This window comes from Struthio camelus, chromosome 1, assembly GCF_040807025.1.
Source record: "Struthio camelus isolate bStrCam1 chromosome 1, bStrCam1.hap1, whole genome shotgun sequence".
NCBI lineage: Eukaryota > Metazoa > Chordata > Aves > Struthioniformes > Struthionidae > Struthio > Struthio camelus.
The window spans coordinates 142,401,536-142,425,365 of NC_090942.1; the positions used below are offsets into that span (position 1 = coordinate 142,401,536).

The 23,830-nt window shown below is 39.9% G+C and overlaps 1 protein-coding gene across 2 annotated transcripts in view; it reads right to left on the reverse strand.

Moving 5' to 3' along the window:
- Positions 1 to 5,230: 5,230 nt before the first annotated feature.
- CLCN4 (chloride voltage-gated channel 4) overlaps positions 5,231 to 23,830 on the reverse strand; it is a 48,719-nt gene continuing 30,119 nt past the window's right edge. For both annotated transcript variants that reach the window (XM_009683679.2, XM_009683680.2), the window contains exons 8-12: positions 22,816 to 23,361; positions 20,335 to 20,521; positions 17,450 to 17,848; positions 11,003 to 11,219; positions 5,231 to 9,488 (exon numbers count right to left, since the gene is read on the reverse strand). In XM_009683679.2, coding sequence (XP_009681974.1) covers positions 9,398 to 9,488; positions 11,003 to 11,219; positions 17,450 to 17,848; positions 20,335 to 20,521; positions 22,816 to 23,361 — 1,440 coding nt within the window. In that variant the 3' untranslated portion in view covers positions 5,231 to 9,397. The remainder of the gene's footprint in view (positions 9,489 to 11,002; positions 11,220 to 17,449; positions 17,849 to 20,334; positions 20,522 to 22,815; positions 23,362 to 23,830) is intronic.

A 23,830-nucleotide genomic window follows, 5' to 3' on the forward strand; every position in this document is an offset into this window, starting at 1 on the left:
AGGTGGCTGTTTTCTTCCATGGCCTAATGAATATTTTCCTGGAAAATGAAACAGCTTCAGTAAGAGAAGTAGAGAATGTCCAGTTCCAAGTACTTCGTATTGTAATGAATAGGGCTTTCTCCTGAGAGAAAGAGATCTTGGCAAGGGAATAATCACTTCCCCCTCCCCACCCCTCTGATCTTGTTGGATCTGGAACACCAGAAAGCCAGAAATACAATATGGAGCGAGAAGAAGGGCAAATGAGAAAGTACCTAATAGTATACAGACCAGGTCATCAGATGGGTAAGCTGGATTTTAGTCCTGGTCCTTGGCTGCTTGTCTTTTACAATTCACCAGCGTTAAATGTTAATGGAAATAATGCTGGGAACAGCACTCTTTTTCACTTAATGACTTTTTTCCTCATGAATTTGTATTCTGCACAGTGGCCCCACTTCAACAGAAAGAACAGATGTGTTAATTTGGGCGGGGGGGGAGGGAAGTTATTACAGAAAAGTTGTAGCAGGAAGGCAAAGCAGGATGGAACTCAAAGCTGAACTACAAGAAAGAAGGAAGCTTTCAGAGCAGAAAAAGGAAGTGAAGCGAGGAAGATAAGGATGTACCTGGTTATACTTACACAGAAGGACAACTGTTATACTTGGAAAAGTGCCTTTGTATCTGGAAAGAGGCATTCTGGCAGGGTAAGATTTACTGAACAGGAATTGCTGTAGTTGGTTTAAGTACAGAGATTTCTGTTGCCCAAACCTGGCTTGGCAGCGAGAAAGGGAATGTTTTCATCTGTATTTCCCCAGGCCTGGAAAGGAGAGGAACAGCAGAGATTATGACTTATTCCTTGTGCTTCTATGACTGGCGCTTTGTGGTAGCATTCCCTAAAAGTTGAGATGTGGCCAAAACATAATTCAGTTTCAGCGTAGAACGTTTGTAACACAGAAAGCCTTCAGCCAGATTGACTTTGTGTGTTGGTTCTACCTCTAATTAAAGTATCATCACTTGAATTATACATGCATATATGTAAAATATGAGGAAAAATATAATTAATTACTACGGTAATCCAAACAGTGATTGATCTCAAGTAATAAACACATAGATTAAGATAGAATATTCTGGTCAATGACAAAAGGCAAAAGTTATGTGTTTTGTTCTTTGACCTGGTTTGCTGGGGTTTTTTTGCAATGACCATTTGAGTATTCAGTACCAATGAAATGTCTTAAGGAACCTGAACCTTGTGAATCAACTGTTTAGCAATCTGACAACCAGTTTATTCAAAAGTGAGGAAATTTACAGAGGCAACTTCAGACTTTGTCCATTCTATTCCTGTAACAGTACTTATGGGAAGCCAAGGACTGTGTTCAGAGTTTAGCAATGCCTTAAAGGTTGTCTAATCCCAGTACGGTAAATATAAGAGTCTAAGGAGGAGCCCAAGCTCCCTATAAAATCAAGACAGAAAGTCTGCATCTAAAAGTCGCTTGGAATAGCCAGCTGAGACACCTCTAAGGAGACCTCTATAGGTTAATGCGCCTTCTGGTTGGCCAGAAAGCCAACCAGAGCAGAAGTTAGCAAACTGGGAGTAGGGCAGGAAGCACAGAAAGTAACTTTGTTAGTGTGAGAAGTCCCAAGATAGCTTCATGCCTGGCCAGCTGTGCGACATGGTAGCAGCTAATGTGCTTGGCAAGTGTGCAGTAACCCCAACTACCATTTCTTCTTATTCCTGACTGAAGTAGTGGAGCCAGGGATGACTGCTTGCCCAGGATGGAGGGAAGGAGTTTAAAAACAAAAAAAGGAAGGACTTACTTATTCTAAAAGTCTGCCATTTGCTGCCAGAAGAAAATCTAAGTGTGCATATGTGTCAAAATGAGACCAGTTAATACTTCTTCATAGATCCTGAGTACTTACAGAAGCCCTTCTGAGTGCTCTTGCAAAAACAGCAAGAAACCAAAGATCCCTTTTCCAAGTAAGTGTTTATTCACTTTTGGTTTGCCCCTTTTTCTGGTCCCATGCTTCTGTAGTCTATGTAGGATGATGGCTTAGCCTAGCTAGGACTGAAGCATGTAATAGACCCAGAAGAGCCTATTTTATGGTGGTTAGGACATCTACCTAATGTGTGATAACTGGATCTCGGTCCTACCAGATCCCAAGTATATCTAACCATGAGCCTATTGTACAAAAGGACTAGTGATGGCACTTTCTGAAAGCACCTGGGTTTTTCTTGAACCCAGTGCTGACTGTAATCATTCTGTGGTCTTTGGCAGCGTTTAAGTGCCCTCCTTTTTCATTTCTGAATTGCAGCAGCGCTTAGGTGTCTGTTTCCCCCAGCTTGGAATTAGCCTCTCTAATTCATTCAGAGATTTTTGGTGCCTAACAAACAGTCATCTAATCTGAGATCTGGACAAGTGAGTACAATTTGGTTCTAGGCAAAATATAACTTTGATAACGACCTAAACATTAAAATATTTTATAAATTACAAGGCTTCATAGTATGGAACTACCTTTTCCATATTACCTGTTGACAAATCTTAGAAACAGAGAAGTACAGTCATGCTTGTCTATAGTCATCCCACTTTTTAATTATTTGGGATGATTCTTTCCTATGGCACAATTATTCCACAAAATTCATTTCTACTATATTTAACAAAGGATCAAAACAGCCAGCTATCATTTGACATGCTGACCTATGTCAAAGTGCATGCGGCGTATTCACGGTCCAGTTCTCATTAGCAGTTGTTGAAAGAAAGGGCTTATATGATTGGTGGAAAAAAGTTGCCATTAGGACACATTAGGAAAGAAAAACTGTAACAATGGTTGTACTCCATGCAAGCATATATGATTTTACCCTTATATTAGGCATTGATCCTTCCTAGTGATGAAGCAAGCTAGCAAACTCTGAACAGGGGGTTGACCTCTTGAGAGTTAGATGCCTCTGTGGACATAGCTTTGACACAACAGAGCAACGTCCTCTAGCTAAAATAACCTCCTAAGCAATGCATGCGTTTGTGGCTTTCGTCTGCCTCCTTTATTGAATCTTTGTGGATTAAGAAAGGCTACTTAATCTGTAGAGTATGTGATCCATAATAAGGACTGGTCCATGCATAGGTTGTTCCTAATGCTGTGCAAACCAGGATGGACTGCAGGGGCTTTGGAAATTCCCACAAGGTGCTGTACACTTATTGTTTAGCCTGCAGAATCATTTCTCAAATGAAACACTGCTGGAGAAGTGCCAAAAACTGGCTACCCCCAGTTTGTCCATTATGTATGGCTGTGTCTTCCTAGCCCGTTAACAGCTGTGGCTGAGGAAAGTACTGTATCCATAGGAATACTCAGATTGTTTTGACTGTGGCTATGAGAACACTTCTCAGGATAGCCTAGGTTGAAATCATTAACTATGCTCAAGCTGCACAGAATGCAAGCAACACAAAAGGAGGGCTGCAGAGGTGACCAAATGCTGCAGCTACAGATCAGCCATCCTTCATCGACTTCTGCCTAAGAGCTCAGAAGTGCCTTAAGATATAGTTGTCACACAGTCATTTCCCAACTTCTTCCGCTTGCCTTCACTGTGGATTCACTAGTTGCTAGCTGAAATGGTGAACGCATATAGATTGATTTGTGCAAACACAGCAGCTATTTTTTGAAAAGTCTGTCTTTTTGTTGTTATATTAAAATAGCAAGCCCAAAAAACAATCAAAACACTGCATGTAGAGCACCAGTGCCCAATCACACCACGTTTGCCATGTCTTCCAGCAGGGAGCAGTACGGAGCAGTCCCATATGGCAAGAGAGGGGCCCATCCATCATGCGAGCACCTTGCTCGCGTGGTATCTGGGCTACCACAGCGGAGATGAGTTACAAGCAAGATTGCATTTGGAGTTGGAGAAGGGAGGAGGGCAGCACAGAGGATGTTGCTTCTAGCACATCTATGGGGAGAAAAGGGCTTTTGAGGGAGCAAAGGGCACGTGGATGCCAAAAGGCCATTCAGTTTAGAAGAAAAGAACACATAGGCTAGGACGGGTTGTGCACAGCCATAACATTGCAGCGCTGGATTCCTCTGAACATTTTCTCTTCCATTTCCTAGCTCCACTACCACAAGCGATGACAGGTGGGTCTAAGGTTCAGTCCCTCATGACCAACTACTAACTACAGGAACTATTACTACGCATTTAAATTGCTGCAAGACTGATGCCTCCTGGCTTTTTGGCATATGCATTAGGCCATGTTAGGACCATAGCAATCCATGGAATAATCTGGAGCCCCTAGGACTCCAGCACTGGCTTCTGAAATGAAATGAAAAAGGATCTGGGAGGCATTTCACGTGCATAGCTGAACTGTACAAGAATAATAATGCAACACATAAAGAAAGTGAAGAGAAATTCTGAAGTAGGTAGTGTGCAATTTAACTTAAACTAGGATATTCTAAACATATCAAGCTTATCAAACTTGTTCTCTAGGGAGTGCCCTGAAATCTGAAATGTTTCTTTTGGAAAAACCATTGATTTATGCTGTGTTTGCACAAAACCATAAAGCCTTTCTATTTGTTCAGTTAGTAGACTAATCAGGATGAACTCCATATTCTTTGCCACTTCCAAAAAGATATCCTCTGACAGAGATTTAATGGATGTTTCATCCAATTAAATGTGTAGGATGGAACCTACTCTTTCCAGTTTTTTGATCATAGCTCCAAATTCAAATGCAACTGAAAAAATATGAACAAAAATCTGAAGTTGTAAGGGCTTTGCATCATTTACCTTTAAAGAAGTTTCAAGACAACTGTAAACAAACCAGCCTAGTAAGAGAAGTCTTTTTTCATTTCTTTTTAGGTTTCTTTAATAAAGAATTTATACTGCTGAGGTGATGAATTACAGCATTTATCTCTGAAAATAAAACAGCCGGCTGTCAAGACCAATTCTTTGAAGTCCACTGCATGGACTTTGCTAACTACGTACGTAATATTAACCATTCAAAACTGAATTGGATATCCTCAATCATTCATCAGGCTTTGAGTTAGCCTTATAGGTGGGAAAGGTACACTTCAATATCATACACAGACACATTAAAGAAATGCCTCTCCAATTAATATGTTCCACTAATGTTTCCAGTACTGTAAGTCAGTTTTATTTGAAAAATAGACTCCAAACATCATTTTTCATAAGGTGCAACATATATACTGTTTTCTACAATTAAAAAAAAAACAAAGCAAAACAATATTCATAACTATAGTGTCATTCCAACACTGAATCAGTGGGTCTTCTGTAATTTTTTAACATTCTTCTTTTCTGCTTTGTCAAAGCATAAGAATTAATAGCTGGTATTACAGTGACAGCCAAAGGATCTGGCTAATATCATCCATGTTCTATACTTTTATAATAGACTTTCTGGTGCGGATTGCTTCAAGTACACATCAGAAGCTGAATGTAACTTAACACAGTCCATGCAAAACAAAGGTACAATACTGAACTTGCATCATTTAAAGAAAGATTTTTTGTTCTCTCATTTGGTTTGACATCATCGGAGTCCAACAGATTGAACAGCAAAATTGAACTGTGGTTGTATAAACTGAGAACTATATCCTAAAGTTCCTATGAAACTCTTCTTAGATTAATCAGGCTCTGTAACTCTATCTTGAGTTCTACAGATTCAAATAAATACTTAAGGCTGAGATATATGCCTCTTGGAGTCTATTCAGTAACTTCTGAGACACATTTGGGAATACAGATGGAAAACACTGACTGATAATGGGCTTGTTATGGGGAATTACATTAAATCATTTCATTAGAACCGCATTTTTGAGAAAAGTGTGTTCTTAATTTATGTTAAGAGAGTTTCTCATTCAGCCACTGAGGCTAAAAGAGCAATGGAGACAATACAGGATGGCGGAAAGTTAACAGAAGAACTTGCAGCCAGCTGCTGACTGTCTCTGTAAGCATCTGAACTTTTAAGTAAGTTTTTTAATTAGCAAAGTCTGTCCGGTTTCAAAGCTCTCCTTGTCATTCTAGCACCACCTCAGCCTTGATAATGCTAAGCATCTGGAAGCTAGCTATTCCTGTGCCATTTCGGGAGAGTTAGATTTCAGTCCCTGCCCTAAGATGTTTTAAAGTATTTTGAACAGACATTGGAACAAGGAGAGGCAGTCTAACCACTCATGCATACAGTTAGTTATACATCCAAAGCTTTCTCTCTTTGACCCTTTAAATATTTAACCGTTCCATCTAAAGAGGAACAGGTTTCACAGAAAAGAGCTGGACTCCCATTTACCTGCCTTCTACTTGGGCGGTAGTCCTAGGGTCAGCCTGCACCTGCAATAAGTGCATGAGTCTCAATTCCTTTCCTGGTGTTTCTTTTAAACCACCATGATGGCTTTGTGGATCCCATTCTTAAATCCTTAAGGCTCCTCATGTGCAGTTGAATAAGCCTAAGTGATAAGATAGATATCACAAGGCTGACTTGGTTTTAATGGATCAGGCCTCTGGGTATTAACAGGAATTAGCCACTCAGGATTTTGCCTGTGCATAGCCTTGGACTGAGTTTAAGCTGATAACCCAAGTAAGTAAGTCACTGCCCAAATGAGTTTCTAGTCACTGTTATTTTAATCTCAGCTAGCTCAGTTATCTGTCATTTTTCTCAGGAAATGACAATTTTTTCAGTGTTGATGTTCTATCCTGGTTACTATTAGCAAACATCGCCCTCAGTACTATCAACACTCCTCGGAGTTAGCTCTGCCATGGACTAAATGCAAATGTGTTGTGGACTGAAATTTCCTTGGCTAAGAGAGAAGGCTTTAGACCTGCCATTTTCCCTGACCTACATCTAGCAAAGAGTTTGCTCTAAAACAGCAGGTAAAAGGGATTTTTTTTCCAACTTCTTTCTCTTGACTTATGAGGAGAAGAGTTATTTAAAAGCGTTCAGGTAGGGAGAGTATGCTAATCTGTTTCCTGTGTAAACATAAAGGGAGATGGATAAAATGTTAATCTAATATGTATGTATTCAAATTAGACATTTTTAAAAGTGGAAAAATAGACCACAATTCTTTCAGTTTTAATTTTAGAATAAGATTGCCCTCAAAAGTCAAGCTACTTATCTCAGTCCAAATCCCTTTGATTCAGTAGTTTTGGGTAGAAACTGATAGTTGTACTACACTTCTTGTTGGTTTTAGTTACAGGAATTCATTGATTCTTCAGGTGACATCTCTGTTCAAATGAAGGGATACAATTTTTATGAGTTGTGGTGGTTGCTTTGGTTGCTTTTTTATGAGTTCGGTTGATGACTGCTTCACAGACAAACACAAGAAACAACAGTATTGTGTATCATTTCCTAGTTTCAGAAGAAAAGGTTTGCTTGGTCATATAGTTTACATAGTTTTAACAATATTCCTTTAATAATGCATTGTACTGCAGATGTTCAGTTAGCAGAAAGTACACACTGAAATATTTATGGGCTTTGGCCAGAGTTACATGTATTTATGTCAATCTCTTCAGATGCTATTGTTAAATGGAGTACTTAGCAGATTAAAATTATCCCTATACTTCCGTTTCTTTTACTTGAACAATTTGGGCCATACGTTGTGTGAATACAGTGGGACACCAGAAGGAAGCAGGGTCATTGGAGACAACACGAGAAATTGGTGACATGTAACGCTGGGCATTTAATTTAGGGTGCACCTGGCTTCTTGTCTCTGTTCAGGGACACAGTGATCATGCACATTGCCTACAAGTTGACTCAACAGTCTGGCTTTTGTAGCAAGCAACAGGCTCTTCTGGTATGAAAGGACTCACTTAAAACTCCATGCCTGAAGACCTTTTGGATGCCGTGGACTTGAGCTAAAGTTATCTGTATGAAGATGAGCAAAGGTGCCAAAGGTCTTAGACATCTAAATGAAGAGCCTGAACTCTCAGAGAATCAGAAGACCTTCCTGAAGAAGATTTGCAGGTCATCTAAGTTAGGATCCAAACTCTCTCCAGTGATTATCTTTAAGCTTTTAGGAAGAAACAAAATATTAGGCAGTGTGTATTCTGTGTTACTGAAAGTAGAATTTGGTCTTCTGTTACTGATAGCAGTACTGACTAAAGTAAACCTATATTAATACAGACAATGTTGACTCAGTGCATCTCTTAGTAACAGACAAGATTAAGAAATTTCAGCATTCTTATCTCAGTGGTCTCAGAGGTCCCTACCATGCATGGGCTTTTAAATCTTGTGTTCTTGGAGCAAAAGGATAAATAATTAAAGTTTTGCTATTGTTGTTTACATTCTCAATCTTTTTGATCACTTATCCAGACAAAGTGTTGTGGAGAGGGATTCCACAGTCCTACAACTGGTGGAAGCAGCATAAAGAGTAGATCTTCTACAGAATAAATGTCTGTAGCTCTGTTAAATTAATTTAAATAATCTCTTGGCAGGTGCAGACAAAGGCCAAGAAATGGTAATGAAGAAAAGGAACAAAATGGAGAATCAAGAATCAATGCAGAACTTCATTAGTCTGTGAAAAATGATGATGCTCCTTTACACACGGGGAGACAGGTGAGAGACTGAATCTCTTGTCGCTCACATTGAGAGGTGGACAGCAGTCTTTTTTCTGCCTGTGAAAAATTCATCCATGGGCTTTTATGCTTTTTCCTGTTGTCATAGCAAACCACTTAACGTTAAGTTTTACAGTATCTGTATGCAAAACTGCATAGAGAAATAATAAATGCTTACAAATAAGTTACATTTTAACATTAATAAAGGGAAACTGACGGACAAAAATGATGTATAAAATTCAAAGGACTGAAGCAGGAAACAGGGGACAATATGCTTTAAAGTGAAATGACGTGTGTTCTTGCTCCTTTAACGCCAGTCCTGATTTGCTTCATTTTTACAAAAATAAATGAAGATGATGAAATTTATCATTTTTAAATATGATAGCTTTTTTCCTCGTGAAAATAGCATAATTCAGTAGCTAGTAAATAGCCATGATTTCAGTAACAAAAACAACTGACATTACTCATACACACTCTCTAGTGTGGAGCACAAAGCTTTGTATCTGTTCATAACTTGTACACAAACAGTGTCTGCTAGTCTTCACACCTGCCTCATGAATTACTATGAATGTTGATGTATCCCACTGGTGCTCCTGGCTCTTTTCCTCTAAGCACCACATCACTTACTTACACCCACAAATGCACCAATTGAGCTGTTAGGAAACTCATTAAGGAAACACAGCTTGATGTCTGCAGCTGCTCAGAGCTTCTAAACTGCCTACATCATTAAATAAGTGCCATCCCGCATACACTCCCTCTGTCAGAGGCATATTGGGCCATTTCTCATCCACATTATATTTTCTCTTTAAACAAAATGAAATGCCAAACATCATAGCCTTTGTGTTAATCAAGAAGGGATCCCTTTGAGATTACTTTCTCTCTTCTTCCTTTACCAGTCTAGTTAAACATGATAGATTCAGGGTCCTGGTTTGCCATTTGAGCCATATGTCTTAATACATCCTTTTTAGTTATGATACCCAACAGCCTCCTAGAGGAGAAAAAGAAAGGAAAGGTCAGCAATCATGGTATATATCATCCATTTTCTCTCGTTCAGCTGCAGGGACATTTTATGAGTGCTTCCACATAACACTGTCCATCCCATCCATTCCCCAATGATTATCTTTTATGAAAAGCATTCTCACCTCATGTATTTTTACTACCCCAGCCAAGATCATGAAGTGAAATACTTTCATTTGTTATCTCCTTTTTCTGGGGAAACGTCTGAGTGAGGAGCTGCAATTACTTGCTCTGAGTGAGGAGCACACAACCGAGGCAACATGACCTGAGCACGAGATTTAGTGGTACACAAACTTAAGCTAAAGCACAGATGTTCTGAAACTCTCGTTATCTGACATTGTAACTCCTTCAACTTTGAGTGATATTTTCTCATTTATGTTCATGAGAAAGTACAATTTTAGGACTGTGATCCTAAATGGACTGTATCTGCCAAGAAAAATGAGGCCTATGAGTGCTAAAAATTTTCTGACCCTCAACCTTGAAGGTTTTTATTTCCGGTCCTTGAAAGCCAGAAGGTACTGAATTCTAGAACCATGTCATTGTTATAATTATCCCACTTTTCCCTTCACGGAAGTTTTACAGCTCAAGATCAAAATTTCCAAACCCAAGCACCTAAAATCAGGACCTAAATCTCCATCCCAAGTAAGGGCCCTTATTTTCTTGAAGCTGAGCACACTGCATTGATTGTAACAGCTGATACGAAGCATATTTGAATAACAAAAAGGTTTTTTATAGGAGTCTAAATTTTAGTCCTCAGCATTTGAAAATGATGGTTCTGGTTTTGCTATCTTATCATAAAGTATGTTCCTGTCACTAGACCTTGAGATAAACAATGCTCTCAAAATAGTTTAAATCCAGTTAGAGTTATGGGATGTTTTTTCTAGTGCACACAAGGCAGCTATTCTACTAGCTATTCTTCTAATTTCATGTTTGCCACCACTTCTTGAGTTGTTTCTTGTGGCCTTTTCATTTATGTGCCTTTCCACTTTCCAGAAAAAAAAGCTGAGCAGACTAGTTTCCCTCCACTGATATCTTTATCATACTCTTCATAAGCATCTAATCTAGCTGCATGTCTAGGAACAGGCCCATCCTTTGCAAACAGTACTTTTTGCCAGATCTTCCTCTGCTGAAGAACAAAATAGAGAGGGACTCTCTAATAGAGTGTTTATTTTGTATTTATCTTTATCTTATCTAAAAGACAATGCACTAAGGATTTGGGAGAACTGCATGAATCATGACAACTGGAAAGGGCAGTTTTGGTTCTGACCCTGATTTCTTCTGCTGTGCTGGAGAGACACTGGACTTGCATCCCTTAGTCCTTCTATCCACAAAATAGACAAAAATATTCACTTAACTGTCTCAAAGGTGCTGATTAATTACTTACTGTTTATTCTTGGCTTTAAATAGGAAAAGTGGTGTTTTTCTTAATGTTAAAGAAAAACTCCTGAGGTTCTGTAAGTGTGCTTGACTGGTGCATCTACTTACCCACTGCGAGTGACAAGACACTGGCGGAGTCCAAGTTTTCGGAAGATATCTACCACTGTCTCCATTGGCGTGTGGTCAGTGACAGTGAACGGGCTCAAGTTGAGAATACGCCGCAGCTTCAGAGGATGAGGACTATTGGGTGGCAGTTCTGGGGGATCTTCAGTGAAATACACGATGGAGTTGCTCACTACCCCATCCTGCCGCTGTCTTGCATTCTCTGTACAACAAAAAGATCAATGTAGATAGTGAATCAGGCTTGATAATAATAAAAAATTATCCTCCTTTGGAAAGCAAAGGTGGGTAGCCTTTTGTCTTTGCTGAGGTGTTGGGAGTCGAGACTACAACCAAACCCTTGAATTTCCTTGTGACATTGTTGGTAGTCCAAAAATATATTCTGATACAAATGTAAACAATGCTTTTACAAGCACATCTTTTTGCTTGGTTGTGATAATATTTTCCTGAATAAACATGCTGTTCCTTGTGTTCCCTAACATCACTAAACCAAACTCTGTCAAATTCAAATGATTATATCATTTCCTCCATTGTGAGAAGTACAGCAGAAACTTGGTCCTAGTCAACTCAGAGGAGTATATCTATTCTCAAACTTCTCAGTGGTGTTTGGGAAATCTGGGCAGGGTGAGTGGATTTATGAACATGATGCTAGTGAAAGACAAATTCACATCCTGGGACTCTGGGGGCTGTGGGGGCATTTTTCTACACTCACACATATCTCTGGGATGCAGGGTGAATTTTGTTGTTTTGCACTCTTTTCCTCAAATAAAGTTTGTTTGTCTACATTTTAACAGGATAGAAAGAAATAAGCCTCCTACTTAAAGAAAAATAGTAATAGGAAGAACAATATCTAGCAGTAAATGAGGTTAATACATCTTTTTCAACAATACATATTTGACCACCTTCCTGAGCTCAAAAGCTATCGTTCATACCTTGAGCAACCTATGAAGTGCGCTTAAAACTACGCCTGGAGTTTTTACATCATTAGTATAAGCCTTTCACTTTAACCTACACCTCCACAATAATTCTAAGAACTGAAGAAGCGGCTTATTTTCTTTGTAGTATTTACCTCATTTCTACTCAGCACAACAGGTTGCTGACAATATGTGAAACTCCAAATAATAAATGCCGTCTCTCTCCTCAGTATAAGTGTATCTTATGTTTGCCTCTGACGGTTTAATTCTTTCTTTTTTTCTATATTTTATTTAAATTCTTGGAAATGGCTAGAACTAACATCTTTGATTAATATGGGTTGCCTCTGTTCTTGAGAGGTACAGAAAATCAGATGTACTCAAAGGATATGTATATATTCTTGGAGCTCATTTCCATCAATCAATGTGCAGAAACCTGCTTCTGTGACTTGTAATGTGTAGACAGTAATGATTTCCAAAATGTTACAGCTGTATTTTTTTCCCTTAATGATCATTGTCTTGTAATATTTCTGGAATCAGAGCCATGCTGGCTCAAACCTAATATCATTATGGTATATGATTTTCAACCTTCTCACCCCACATATTATGAGCCCTATTGCAATTTATAGGAATGATGCTAACTTTGTCTCGTCTCGTTTTCATTTATACATCTAATTTTCAAATGTAAGCATGCCTGCATTGCTCTTTGATATATGATCTGTGGTAAGAGGTAACATTAATCAAACTGAAGGTAGCACCCACCCCTTGATAAAAACCCTTGACAGCTAGGTATTTCCTTCCTGAAGCTGTAACGAAAGCAATAGGCCCAAGCATTTAGTGACCACATTCCTGTTCCCAAGGCAGCAATGACCCTGGGCAACAGTGATTAGCCAAAGCCATGACTTCACTTCGTAAAGTCAAATGTCTTTAGAGAAATGCGAGTGATGTAGGACTATTGAGCATATTTGGCAGCATCGTAAAAATGGCAGAGTTTGTATGCAAATTCATTGGATAGGAGAGTTAGAGTGATGGTAAAACAGAAGAATAAGTGATTTTTGTAGTCAATGGGTAAGGAAGATAGACACGGCTTAACAGAAAGAGCAAAGCAAACGGATGACAATGTTTGGCTTTACAGAGCAATCTATGCGGAGGGCTCTTGTCTTGGCGAGAGAGTGAATCAGTTCTCTCATATGTGAATTGTGCCTCTCGTATTCAAGAGTTCAGAGTTCACACCCTGTGTTAACCAAGCTGATCTTTTTGACTCCACATTGGGAAATGCAGGCCACACAGATGCTGTCCAAGACTCTACCTTTTGTATGATGCCTCTGAAGCTAGACAAATTTAAGAGCTTTAGCGGTCGAATTCTCCTCACTTTAAGCACGTAAATTAGATGTCACCCAAAATGTAGACACCTATTCCCAAAGGGTGATTCTGACCACCTAAGTTCACCTAACCTGCCTGCACACTCAAGAAAAATCATCAGAATGAAGCAATCCTCCCGAAGGTGTTTCTGAGCAATTAAAAATGGAATTGTCATTCATTTTACGGGGAGCAGAGGCAATTCTGTGGTGTGCTTAGTGCCCTGAATAGTAAGAAAGAAACCACAGAGAGGCAGATCACTAGGCAGAAAGTTGTGTGTGAACAGGTATTTGACACAGGACTGACCGGCTATTGCCTTCATCCAAGGAGTCAGTTACATGCGGGAGTCAGAGTACTTCTCCAGCATAACCCCTGGGACACCACACTGCAAATGCAAGATTTACTGAGCCAGAGAAAGATTCTGATTTGGCTGTGAGTGAGAAGGGACTCCAGGAAGATGGTGTCCCAGTTCCTGGTAGGATGCCGGACTCCCTCTCCCCTGAGCACAGTTGTTCTGTTTCTGCAGAGGATGTAACCGATAGCAGCTCTTTGCATTACCTCCTATGGGACAGAATAGTCTCTTTTTTTTGCCTATTAAATGACAGCTGGACATTCTGGACAGGTTGGATATTTTGCTTTAGGACGTTGTGGCCTTTGATAGTAAATTGTCACATAGAGATGTACACTGGTGTCCTCATCTGTGCCTGCCTAGTAAATCCTACCCAGTCCTACAGTGTGTTACGTGCTTTTGTTACATTGCACATTTTGTTACCGAAATGGGCATCAGTAGAACATTATACCTGTCATTCCATGAAACTCCAAATAGTACAGACTGCAGCAACATGAACTGACAGTCTGTTCTCTGCTCACTGCAACAATCACCTACTTAATGTCAACAAATATTCAAGATCTCTAGCAAGAGAATTAATGATTTGGATCTAACAAACTTGCTTTTATGTTCCAGAACATCAGCTGCCACAGATTTGCCACTTCTTCTTTCCAAAGGCTGACATCAAGTCATCGAGATTGCCTCCACTAATCGGCACATATGGTACATCATCCGGAACTAAAGACATTAGCAAAAATTTAAGGCTGTGAGAAATTTCCCTCCTGACAGAAAGAGGCAAAGAGGACGGAGCCACAGCTGAGCCTTCTTACTTTTAACTGTACCTCTATGTAGTGCAATGCATCATCACATAGAGGTACCAAAGCTAGTTCCAAGTGAGCAGGTATCCCGCAGGGCACAACGCAGCAAAAGAAGAGATACTAGTTTGGGCCCTGAAGCAGAACAGTTGTGCCAGACCCATGCATCAGCCAAGCTCGGTAACCCTGCTTTTCAGAAGACTTAATTCCCTAGCTTAAAGCGCTGTACAGATGTGGCTAGACTGTTTCCAAACATAACTCCAGCATCTCTGCATGCTGTCAGGTTGAGCAACAGAGAAGAACCTTAACAGGAGAAATAAAAGATGCTTCACTGCGCATGATGTTTGTCTCTTGGTGAATAAATTTATAGTTTAAGGAGACTTAGGGCATGGCTCCATGAACATACAACTATGAAGCAAGCTGAGGTGGAGATTCACAACACTCTCTGGTTACATACTAGGTATATGTAGTGGCATCTTCTGCAGTAAATGAGAAATAACTTTGCCCTTCAGTAAAAGAGGATTAACTAGCAAAAAGTTGCTAGCATGGTACAAAATCAGTGTTTTGCCCTGCCCTTTATTGGAACCATACGCTATGCCTTTAGAGAAGTGAAACTAAATCCAGATTTTAAGTCACAAAGACACAAACCATACCCACCTAAAATTATGAAGTACTGGAAAGAGTAACCTTTTATCACAGAGTTAGTACAGAATGAAATCAGGAGCTGTCATACTCAGCACAAGAGAAAGAAGGTCATCAAAGGTCTCTGACAACAGAGGCTTTTAGGAAAACTTATCTATGAAGAAAAGTTTTTGATTTTAAATCACTGTTCTGCCTCAGATCCTATTAGAGACACTTTTAATTAGAGCTGAAATAGTATCTTTTCCTCTGGAAAATGTGGATGTCAAAGAAACAGTTTTCCAACAGGAAAACATTTTGATCAAAACTGCTGGCTGAGTTTATTTTTAATTAATTTGTTTGTTATCAGTGCATAACTGGACTTTTTCGCACATCTCCTAGGAAGCCTATTCAACCTTGTTGCCATTTATGAGCTACATCAAAAGAGTCAATTCCTCAGACTTCTCTGACTCACTTCGGACAGTGTCTGATCTTTCTGCTTTTAATGTAAGGGCCCCACATCTTCACTCCATGCATTTTTTTCCACTGCTTGCCTCCCTGCAATGTAAATTCAAAAGCCCATGAAGTTAGGATGGCAGCTAGTGTTACAGCCACAACATGGTGTACACAGAGTACAAACCAGAAACAGGGCAAGCCAAACGCATCTAATTAAGATTTTTTACTTCTCACAAGGGAATACAGAAGACATTTGAAAATCATTAGCAAAAGCACCATAAAATACAAACTCTATTTATTTTATAAGTGTTTTATTTATTTATTTTATAAGCTCTGGACTTAATCTTGGTGTCATTAAAGCCCTCTGCTATTGAAACTGGCACACTGAGGATCATACCCTTATGGAGACTTTTTTCCCCCTTATTTCTGAAGGAGGGAGGAAGGAGGAACCAGTGATAGTGGGATATTAGCAGAAAAGTTAGATTCCCACACTAAATGCAAAATTAATTGAGTTCATAAACTCTTTTCTCTGTAGTTGAAATGACGAATTATGTAGCAGAAGGAAAAAAACGAGAAAAGCATTTCATACTGAAGAGGACGCTGCACAATGTATTATGGGGAGAAAACTGGACTCTATCATTTCTTTTCTTCTCTTACATATAGCATCTCAGTAGTAATAACTTTCTGATATGGGATGAGAAGGGAGGAATCAAGTAACAGCTGTGCACCTTTAAATAAATGAATATAATTTTTGACTCTAATCACTTGGACTGAATCTCTTTACATCCAGGAGACTAAAATAAACACCTCTTTAAAAAAATGCATGCACTGTTCTTCCAAGTCTTATTCTAATTTTGCAAAAAGTTCCTTGTGAGCAAGAAAGTGAGCTTCTGAAATAGCTCTGATTTTCTATTCATGGATTTTATTTCCTAAGGAGTACAGCAGTTTCCTCAGCTCCATTCATCTGACCCAACAGCTTTTTAAAGCTGCCTGTACCACAGGAATGAAACAGGCTCACACAGAGAAGAGTAATTCCACTTCGAGGAGATTTGAGTATTGACATTCCAGGCTGGGCAGCCAACTGAAAACCTTCCACTTCTCTGTACAACGTAAGGCAGCCGTACCCAGCTAGGCAGCAGCTTGCCTACCTGGCTGAACACTGAAACTATAGGACTGCCCAAATTGGGAGCCGGCTGTGGCGTTGATTTGGCCCATGCAGGCAGACTTCTGAAGGCCTGGATACCCTGGGTACAGAGAAGGTGTAAACAATTGCTCTCATGCAACACACTGGCCTTTACAATCCCCACCTAGCCATCAGGCCAACTGGGAAAGGATCTGATGGGTTAAGACTAGTAATGGTCTGGATTGGGGTCTCAGGTAACCAACCAGCTATCTACCAGTCCCTTGACAAAAGTGAGCCATCTTTACTAAACCTTGAGATCTAGTCACATCAAAATCCTCCAGAGGAAAGCTTTACATCCCTGCTGTGAACAGGCTGCAGGTGAGAAAAATGGTGACACTGCAATAGAAAAAAGCACAGGTGGCAGTGGGGACTTGTACCTTGTCCCAGGGTGACAAGGGTTCACAACTGCCCCTGCTGCCACCGAGAGCACATGAACCTCAGGAAGTTCAGCACTGCAGTGGTTTTTGATCAGGTTCTGACAAAACCTTCTGGCCCTATGAGCTGGGTTTCTCTCTGTTCTCTAGCAGAACTGTATTTCACTGTTGTTAGGGATGACAAAATCAAGCCCACAAAAGTCCATCAGGTGGTATGCTGCAAAAGTGCTTCCGACTATGACTCCTAGCAACTAGTAAAAGCCAAACTTTAGGGAAAAAAGCTAGCTTTGGTTCTTATTTTTCCATTCTGCAAGGTGAATAATACTAGTAACATTCTACTCCATCCCTATTAAAATCAGTCATATAGGCACACTGATAACTCTCTACTCACTTATCGCAAGAATCAGCTCTCGTCTCTGTGCAAATCCAATAAGTCTCTCTGAGTCTTTAGAAACCACTACTGGAAAGCCATTGTAGTCAGTCTCCTTGATTAATGTCTCAACATCCTCCACAGTCATGCTGTCCTGTGTCAGAACAGAGAGCGGAGCTTCACCACGCCTTGGCCTCATGACATCCGTTGCCAGGGTTCGGTGAGTGAATTCATCCTTCACGTCCAGAAATGGGTAGCCGTTCAGGTGAATGTGAGCCTCGTAGATCCCTTCCTTCCCAAAGGCATCTGCCACCCACTTGCTTGTGACAGCTGCAGCCATAAGAGGTACGATGTACTCCAGGCCACCAGTTAGCTCAAACATAATCACCACCAACGAGACAGTCATTCGGGTAACACCACCTGCCAACAAGGAAAGCAGTCAAGTTCCTCTCAGTGCTCTTTTTTAAGTGTACATGTTAAGCAGCTTGTTTGTTTTTGTGTCTTACTTTCAAAAAGGCACAAGATTATTCATGCTGATACTTTGCACTTAAACTTTGTGAAGCATTGTTGTGCTTAGTTCACTGGTGACAGAGATTTCTTTTTCATCTGCTGCAATTTTTGTCAGAAAAAAAAGATCAAGTGGACTTGCTTAAACCAAAGATGCTGACATTGAAAAGCAGATAATGAATGCTAAGAGGCTGAGCTGTCAAACCAGAAAAAACGCAAAAAATTCAATTATCTTGGATACATAAGAAACTAAAATTGGATTCTGCCATTAGACCTCAAAAATGACTCAGAGAATAAGATAAATACCATTGCTGGTACAGGTAGGAGTACATAGCTGGGAGCACTGACAGCTGGCCTTCACGTTAGCTTAGCTATATCCTTTTTACTGAATAAAAATCTAAACATGATCTTTGGGTATGCCATGGTTACAAAATCCTACATAAGGACAGTTTAGGGCCACTGCAAGCCACATTACAGCTTAAACCCTAGTTTTTGATACCAGTATAACATACAGTTTGAACTGTATGCAACTTGGTTTGAGGCCATCTAGGGATGTAGCTGTAGACAGGATCCTAGCCATATTGTTCAATCTAGTCCTTTTGTATTCATTTCATAAGCAATCTGCTTACTCCTTCAGTTTACATTAAAGGATAAAAATAATCATAGAACTGCAGATAAGTGTGTATGTACCACTGAATTATTAGGTAACATTTCTTTGCCTCTGTTCAAAAGGTAAGTGTAATAAATCTGCTGTTTTTAGGCCTCAGAATACAACATCATTTTAGATGAGAGAAATCAGCAAACAGGTCATTAAAAGATGCTTTTAATCTAACAGTACACAGGAAAATTAAATTGGTGATTATTTAACATGATGATCCGGATACAACTTTCATCTCGGGAATTCCTTAAACTGCTGACTCTGAAAAGCTGAGAGCAGATACCAGAGTAAGGATCCTTCACTACATGTGCTACATCTTAAACATTTCCCTAAGTATCTGCTCGAGACAGAACGCTGGGCTTAAACAGATCTTGGATTTAAGAACTATCAGTGACCGTTCCGGTTTACACCTCACTGTAATGTTAGTATTGCTGCACACTGATTTGGGCATTTTAAAAGAGAAAGTGATTGCTGACCAGCAGATGAACTGGAATATCAAAAATATTCCAATAGCATTTGCTATTTCCAAATAGCAAAATTTTTGTGTGCCATTCCTTTTAGGAACATTTACAAATAAGAGAAAGTGCAGTACTTTCTGCCAGTAAGATTCATCCTACCTAATAATAATGTATCTACATTATCGTAAATGTTCACATCCAAAACAGGCATCCAGATTGCATTTATAATCTCTGGAGAAAAATAGGCCCAATTACTTTCAAGGCCCAATTCATCTATTCGTTTGTCTGGTTTTAGATGTCTATTGCCAGATGAGACTGACCTTTTCAGTATTTCATTCCTCTACGTTGACTATAAAGAGTATTGACACAACAAATGTTTCTGTTCACATTATAGACATAAATTTAGACAGACAAGTCCTACCCTTACTTCCTGTATAACTGACTTCACAAATGATCCTACTTTTCCAGCAAGAGATTCTGGAACTGTAACTCCTCCGGCTCTGCTCTGTCTCTCACTTCAAGTCTACACAATTACATTAATTATGTGTTATACCTCTCTACTATTATTTTATCATCCAGTGATGATATTGATGATAACAAAGGGAGGTGGAAAATACAAGCATAGATTGGGAAAGAAATGATAAGGCAAACGTGTTCAGGTGGCATGCTTGCAACATTCCTGTTACATCTATAACTAGAAATTTGATATGTGAGGTATTATTCAATGGTCTTGCTTTAAAAGTTAACAGGCTATGCCTTTTAAAAGCCAATAAATCCTACTGATTGAGAATAATCAGATTTAGGCCAAAGCCAAAAGATAGTCCAGGTGACCAGAATGTGATGCACAATCATAATAAAACACAGAATTTCTACTTCTGGGTAGATCAAGATTTGACCAGAACTCGGAAATTTGTGCCCTCACAGTCTAAACAAGGTAGTAGCTTTAGTCCAGCTGCAGTGGATTTCATCACAATTCACAAAAACTACTCCTCCTTAAAAACTTGTAGCCTAAGTATAACTACTTCTTTCCTTCTGTGTGCTCTTTTTGGCAGATTACAAGCAGTAGTCATGGGTTACTGCAAGCTTCTCTTTTGTTGGCTACCTGGCAGTTCACTGGGGAAGACCATATGAGGAAGCTGCCCGTGCTTCATCTCATTGTATCTGTTAGTGCCAGCACTGCCAGCATAGCATCTAACACAAGCTTGAAACTCTCTTAAACATTTTGTAGGTGCCTGAATATCAGTGTTATTCATGCATGAAGGAAAGCTCAGCAGGTACTGTACCCAGGCAAGCTGCTGCTCCCACCATAGCATAAAGTCCCGGTGTGACGCAGTCTGCTCCAGGTCTGCACCAGTTCCTGAAGATGATCCAATCATGATGGTGATACGCCAGCTGCTCCACTCCGATCCCAACCATCCTGCCAGCCATGGCTCCAACAGCCATGCTGGGAATGAAAAGGCCTGAAGGGATCTTAAATAAAATACAGACATGTGATAGCCTTAGCGAAAAAGACCAGTAGTGAAATTATTGATGAAGCAATTAATTAATTATTAATTAATTAAACCTTATGGTAGTGACAGAATGCAGCTTTTTTGCAAAATGCTAGTGCAGAAGGGCACAGCAGTTTTTTTAGCCCGCAGTGATGATTCCCATGGTCTGAGATAGGCTTCTGCAGAGAGTGAGGTTGTGTGTCTATACATGTCTATTAATAGCCTACATAATTTTAATACATTTAAAAAATTCATTTTGAATCGTAGCCTCTGTATTGTACGAAATTTGATAGATAAATGGTGTTCTGAATCACAGCCTGTATTTAAAGCCAAGATGCTCCTGATTTTGTCCTCTTCAGGAGCTGCCTGTGTTTGTCATGGGCTTGAGAATAAGCTCAACTGTATCACATGCAGTACTTCATGATCTTATTACTACATTTTCAGGCTAAATCAGAGCAGATTTTAAATTAAAAAGTCAAACAGGATAAACACTTAGAGAAAGGAGGCCAACAGCTCAGAGACAGCTATTTTTTCGTCTTAGCTTGCTATATATTTTCCAGGAAGCTCTATGAATCATTACCTTGTTGTCTGCTACACAGACAAGTCATGAGCCATTAATAGTACTGAAATGAAAGAACAGGCTGTTTTTGCCTTGTCTAAGTGAATTTTCTCTTAGATGTCAAGCGCAACTGTCGAGCTGGAGAGAATTTTCTTGATGGAGAAGACAATTCAGAACCACTGCAACGGCCTTGCATGCGTGAAGTTTTTGTTGTTTTCAGGGGGAAAGGATTGTTATATCTTTTTGAAAATACACCTTGAGCTACCTAGAGAACTAAACTACCAACCTCAGCATGGCCCACAGGCATTAGTGCTAATAAGAACACGAGCAATCTCCCTCACAATATAATGGTGCTGATACAGTCAGGTTGGGCCTTCTAGATTTGGTGGGTAAAATTATTTTGCCTATTCTTTTCAAGAACAGTTGAAACTCTCAGTTCTTCTGAGAAATTTTAAACGTATATGGCCACATATTAATTAAGCAGATTCAGAAGTTTTATCTAATAAACAAGCATAAAAATGACTGGCTGACAACCCAAGCATGGGTCACACTCTGCAGTGAAGGCCATCTCATTTCAAATCCTCTTCCAGGAATATTAACATCTTAGTTAACTCTTAAGGTCCTATTCATTCTCCCTGATCAGGAAATCAACACGACTCTGTCACTGTTCCTCACTTTCTACGATTCAAGTAGCTCTTCATCAGAGATGTCCCAAATTGGGGGAGGCAAAGCAAAGCTCCCACACCTTCATACTATTTTCCCAGTAACAGGCCTTCTAGAGGATGGATAGTCAGTTCAAGATCAGTTTTTAAGAAAAAATATACGATGCTTTAGCTTTGAGTGTGGCATTATGTATAGTATATAATTCAGAAAAAAATCACATCATCTGCTGCAATCAGATCCACAACTAAATGCTCAGATAATGGGAGCTGTAGATAAACAGATATGTGCTTTAAATGGGCTCCAGCAATCAGACATAACAAACGTGCCACAAACAGCTTTCTATATATTGAAAGCTTGGATAAATGGTTTTTGGACCTTTCAACACCTATTTATGCAGAGGAAGAAGAGTGGGAAGAGAAAGCTGCAAATCCAGAATAATCAAAACATACATCCATCATTCCTCCCACTCATTCCCTCTTTCTTCCAAGCTATAGTGCTTTAAAACATGATAAACTGAACATTTCAGCTAAACTTTTTATAATTTCTGATGTCTATTTTTATATCTTTTTAAGGTTTTAAACGTGTGTATCAGTAAATTCAAAGCCATTACTTCCCAGAGTGTAGCATAGCTACCCTGAGGCACATTAAGACATTAATCCAACAAGACAAAAAACAATGTAAATACTCCAGATATCAGAGAGAGCTGACAGACAGTTGCAGTGGGAAACACGTTGAATTTGCTTGTTGACGATCGTGCATTTAAATTCCCAAACAGATATTCTTTTCACTTAATAAAACCGAAGATAACTGGAAGGTGCAAAAAGAGGGCTCATCCCTCTGCTGTGATTTGGGAATGCAGAGCAAGGTGATGACAGGCAGGTGAATTACCAGGTGTCACAGCGAACACACATGTGGCTGGGTTTAGGTCAGAGGCAGACACTGTCAGATAGACCATAGCTGCAGATAGCAACTTATTTGTGCCACGTGCTAGTGACAACTTCAGCACTACGTACTAAGTGCTGCAGTGAACTCTACGCCAATGCCTGATTTACCTTCATGCCAAAAGTAAATATCGTGATGACAATTTTAAACACCAAAGCCAAGGCGAGCTGCCACATTGCCGTGTAGACTCCAGGGCCAGCAGGTCTGTCAGGAATGTCATCCACAGGCCGGGTCATGTTTGGGTCGTTGATGTAGTCACAGAGCTGCGAGGACTCCAGGGCACCGCAGTCATTGAAGAGCTCTGAGATCAACTCACTGGTGCTCCTCCGTGTGTATGGGTTAGGGTATGCAATAATGGCGGTGACAGCAGTTATCACAATAACCTCGAGGACTGGGTATTTCCCAAGCCTGGTGGTTTTTCGCCTCCTGCACCAGGCAATGTTGCACCGGATAAACAGAGTCCCCCAGAGACCACCAAAGACACCAAGCAGAATGAAAGGGAAAAGCTCCGCCATGTACCAGGGGGTATGGTACTCCACGTAGAAAAGGACCAGTCTACTGTTTCCAAAAGGATTGATGGATCTCAGTGTGAAGGCAGCCACAAGAGCAGCAAAAAAGGACCTCCAGAGGGTTTTCAGAGGAAAGTAATAACTGACCTAAAACCAAGCAGAAACAGTAAACGTTTCACTGAGTGGGACAGAGGGTGTTGCCTTCAATTATTCACTCGAGCGTTCTGCAAGGTAGGCCATTGTATGTGTGTATGTGTGTGTGTTTCACCTGTGATTTTATGCATGACTTCACTAGGAATATCTGGGATACCAGCTGTGGCCACAGCCAGAATTTATTCACAAATGTATTAGAAAAGGCATTTTCAAATTTCAGATGGGGAGCTGCAACCGATTAAAAATTGATGACTCTAAAATCAGTGTTGCTGGACAGAGAACATAAGATGGGTGCTGAAAAGCTTGGACCACGTGGTAGCCATGTGGTAGCAAGTTGAAAGCTGTAGAAAACTCAGCACTATTTCCAGATAGAATGATTTCATTTCTTTCCAAGAGACCAGAGCTCTTTTTTTTACCCAACTTACGCTAAAATACCTGTGCTAGAAAATAAAGATCACTTTTG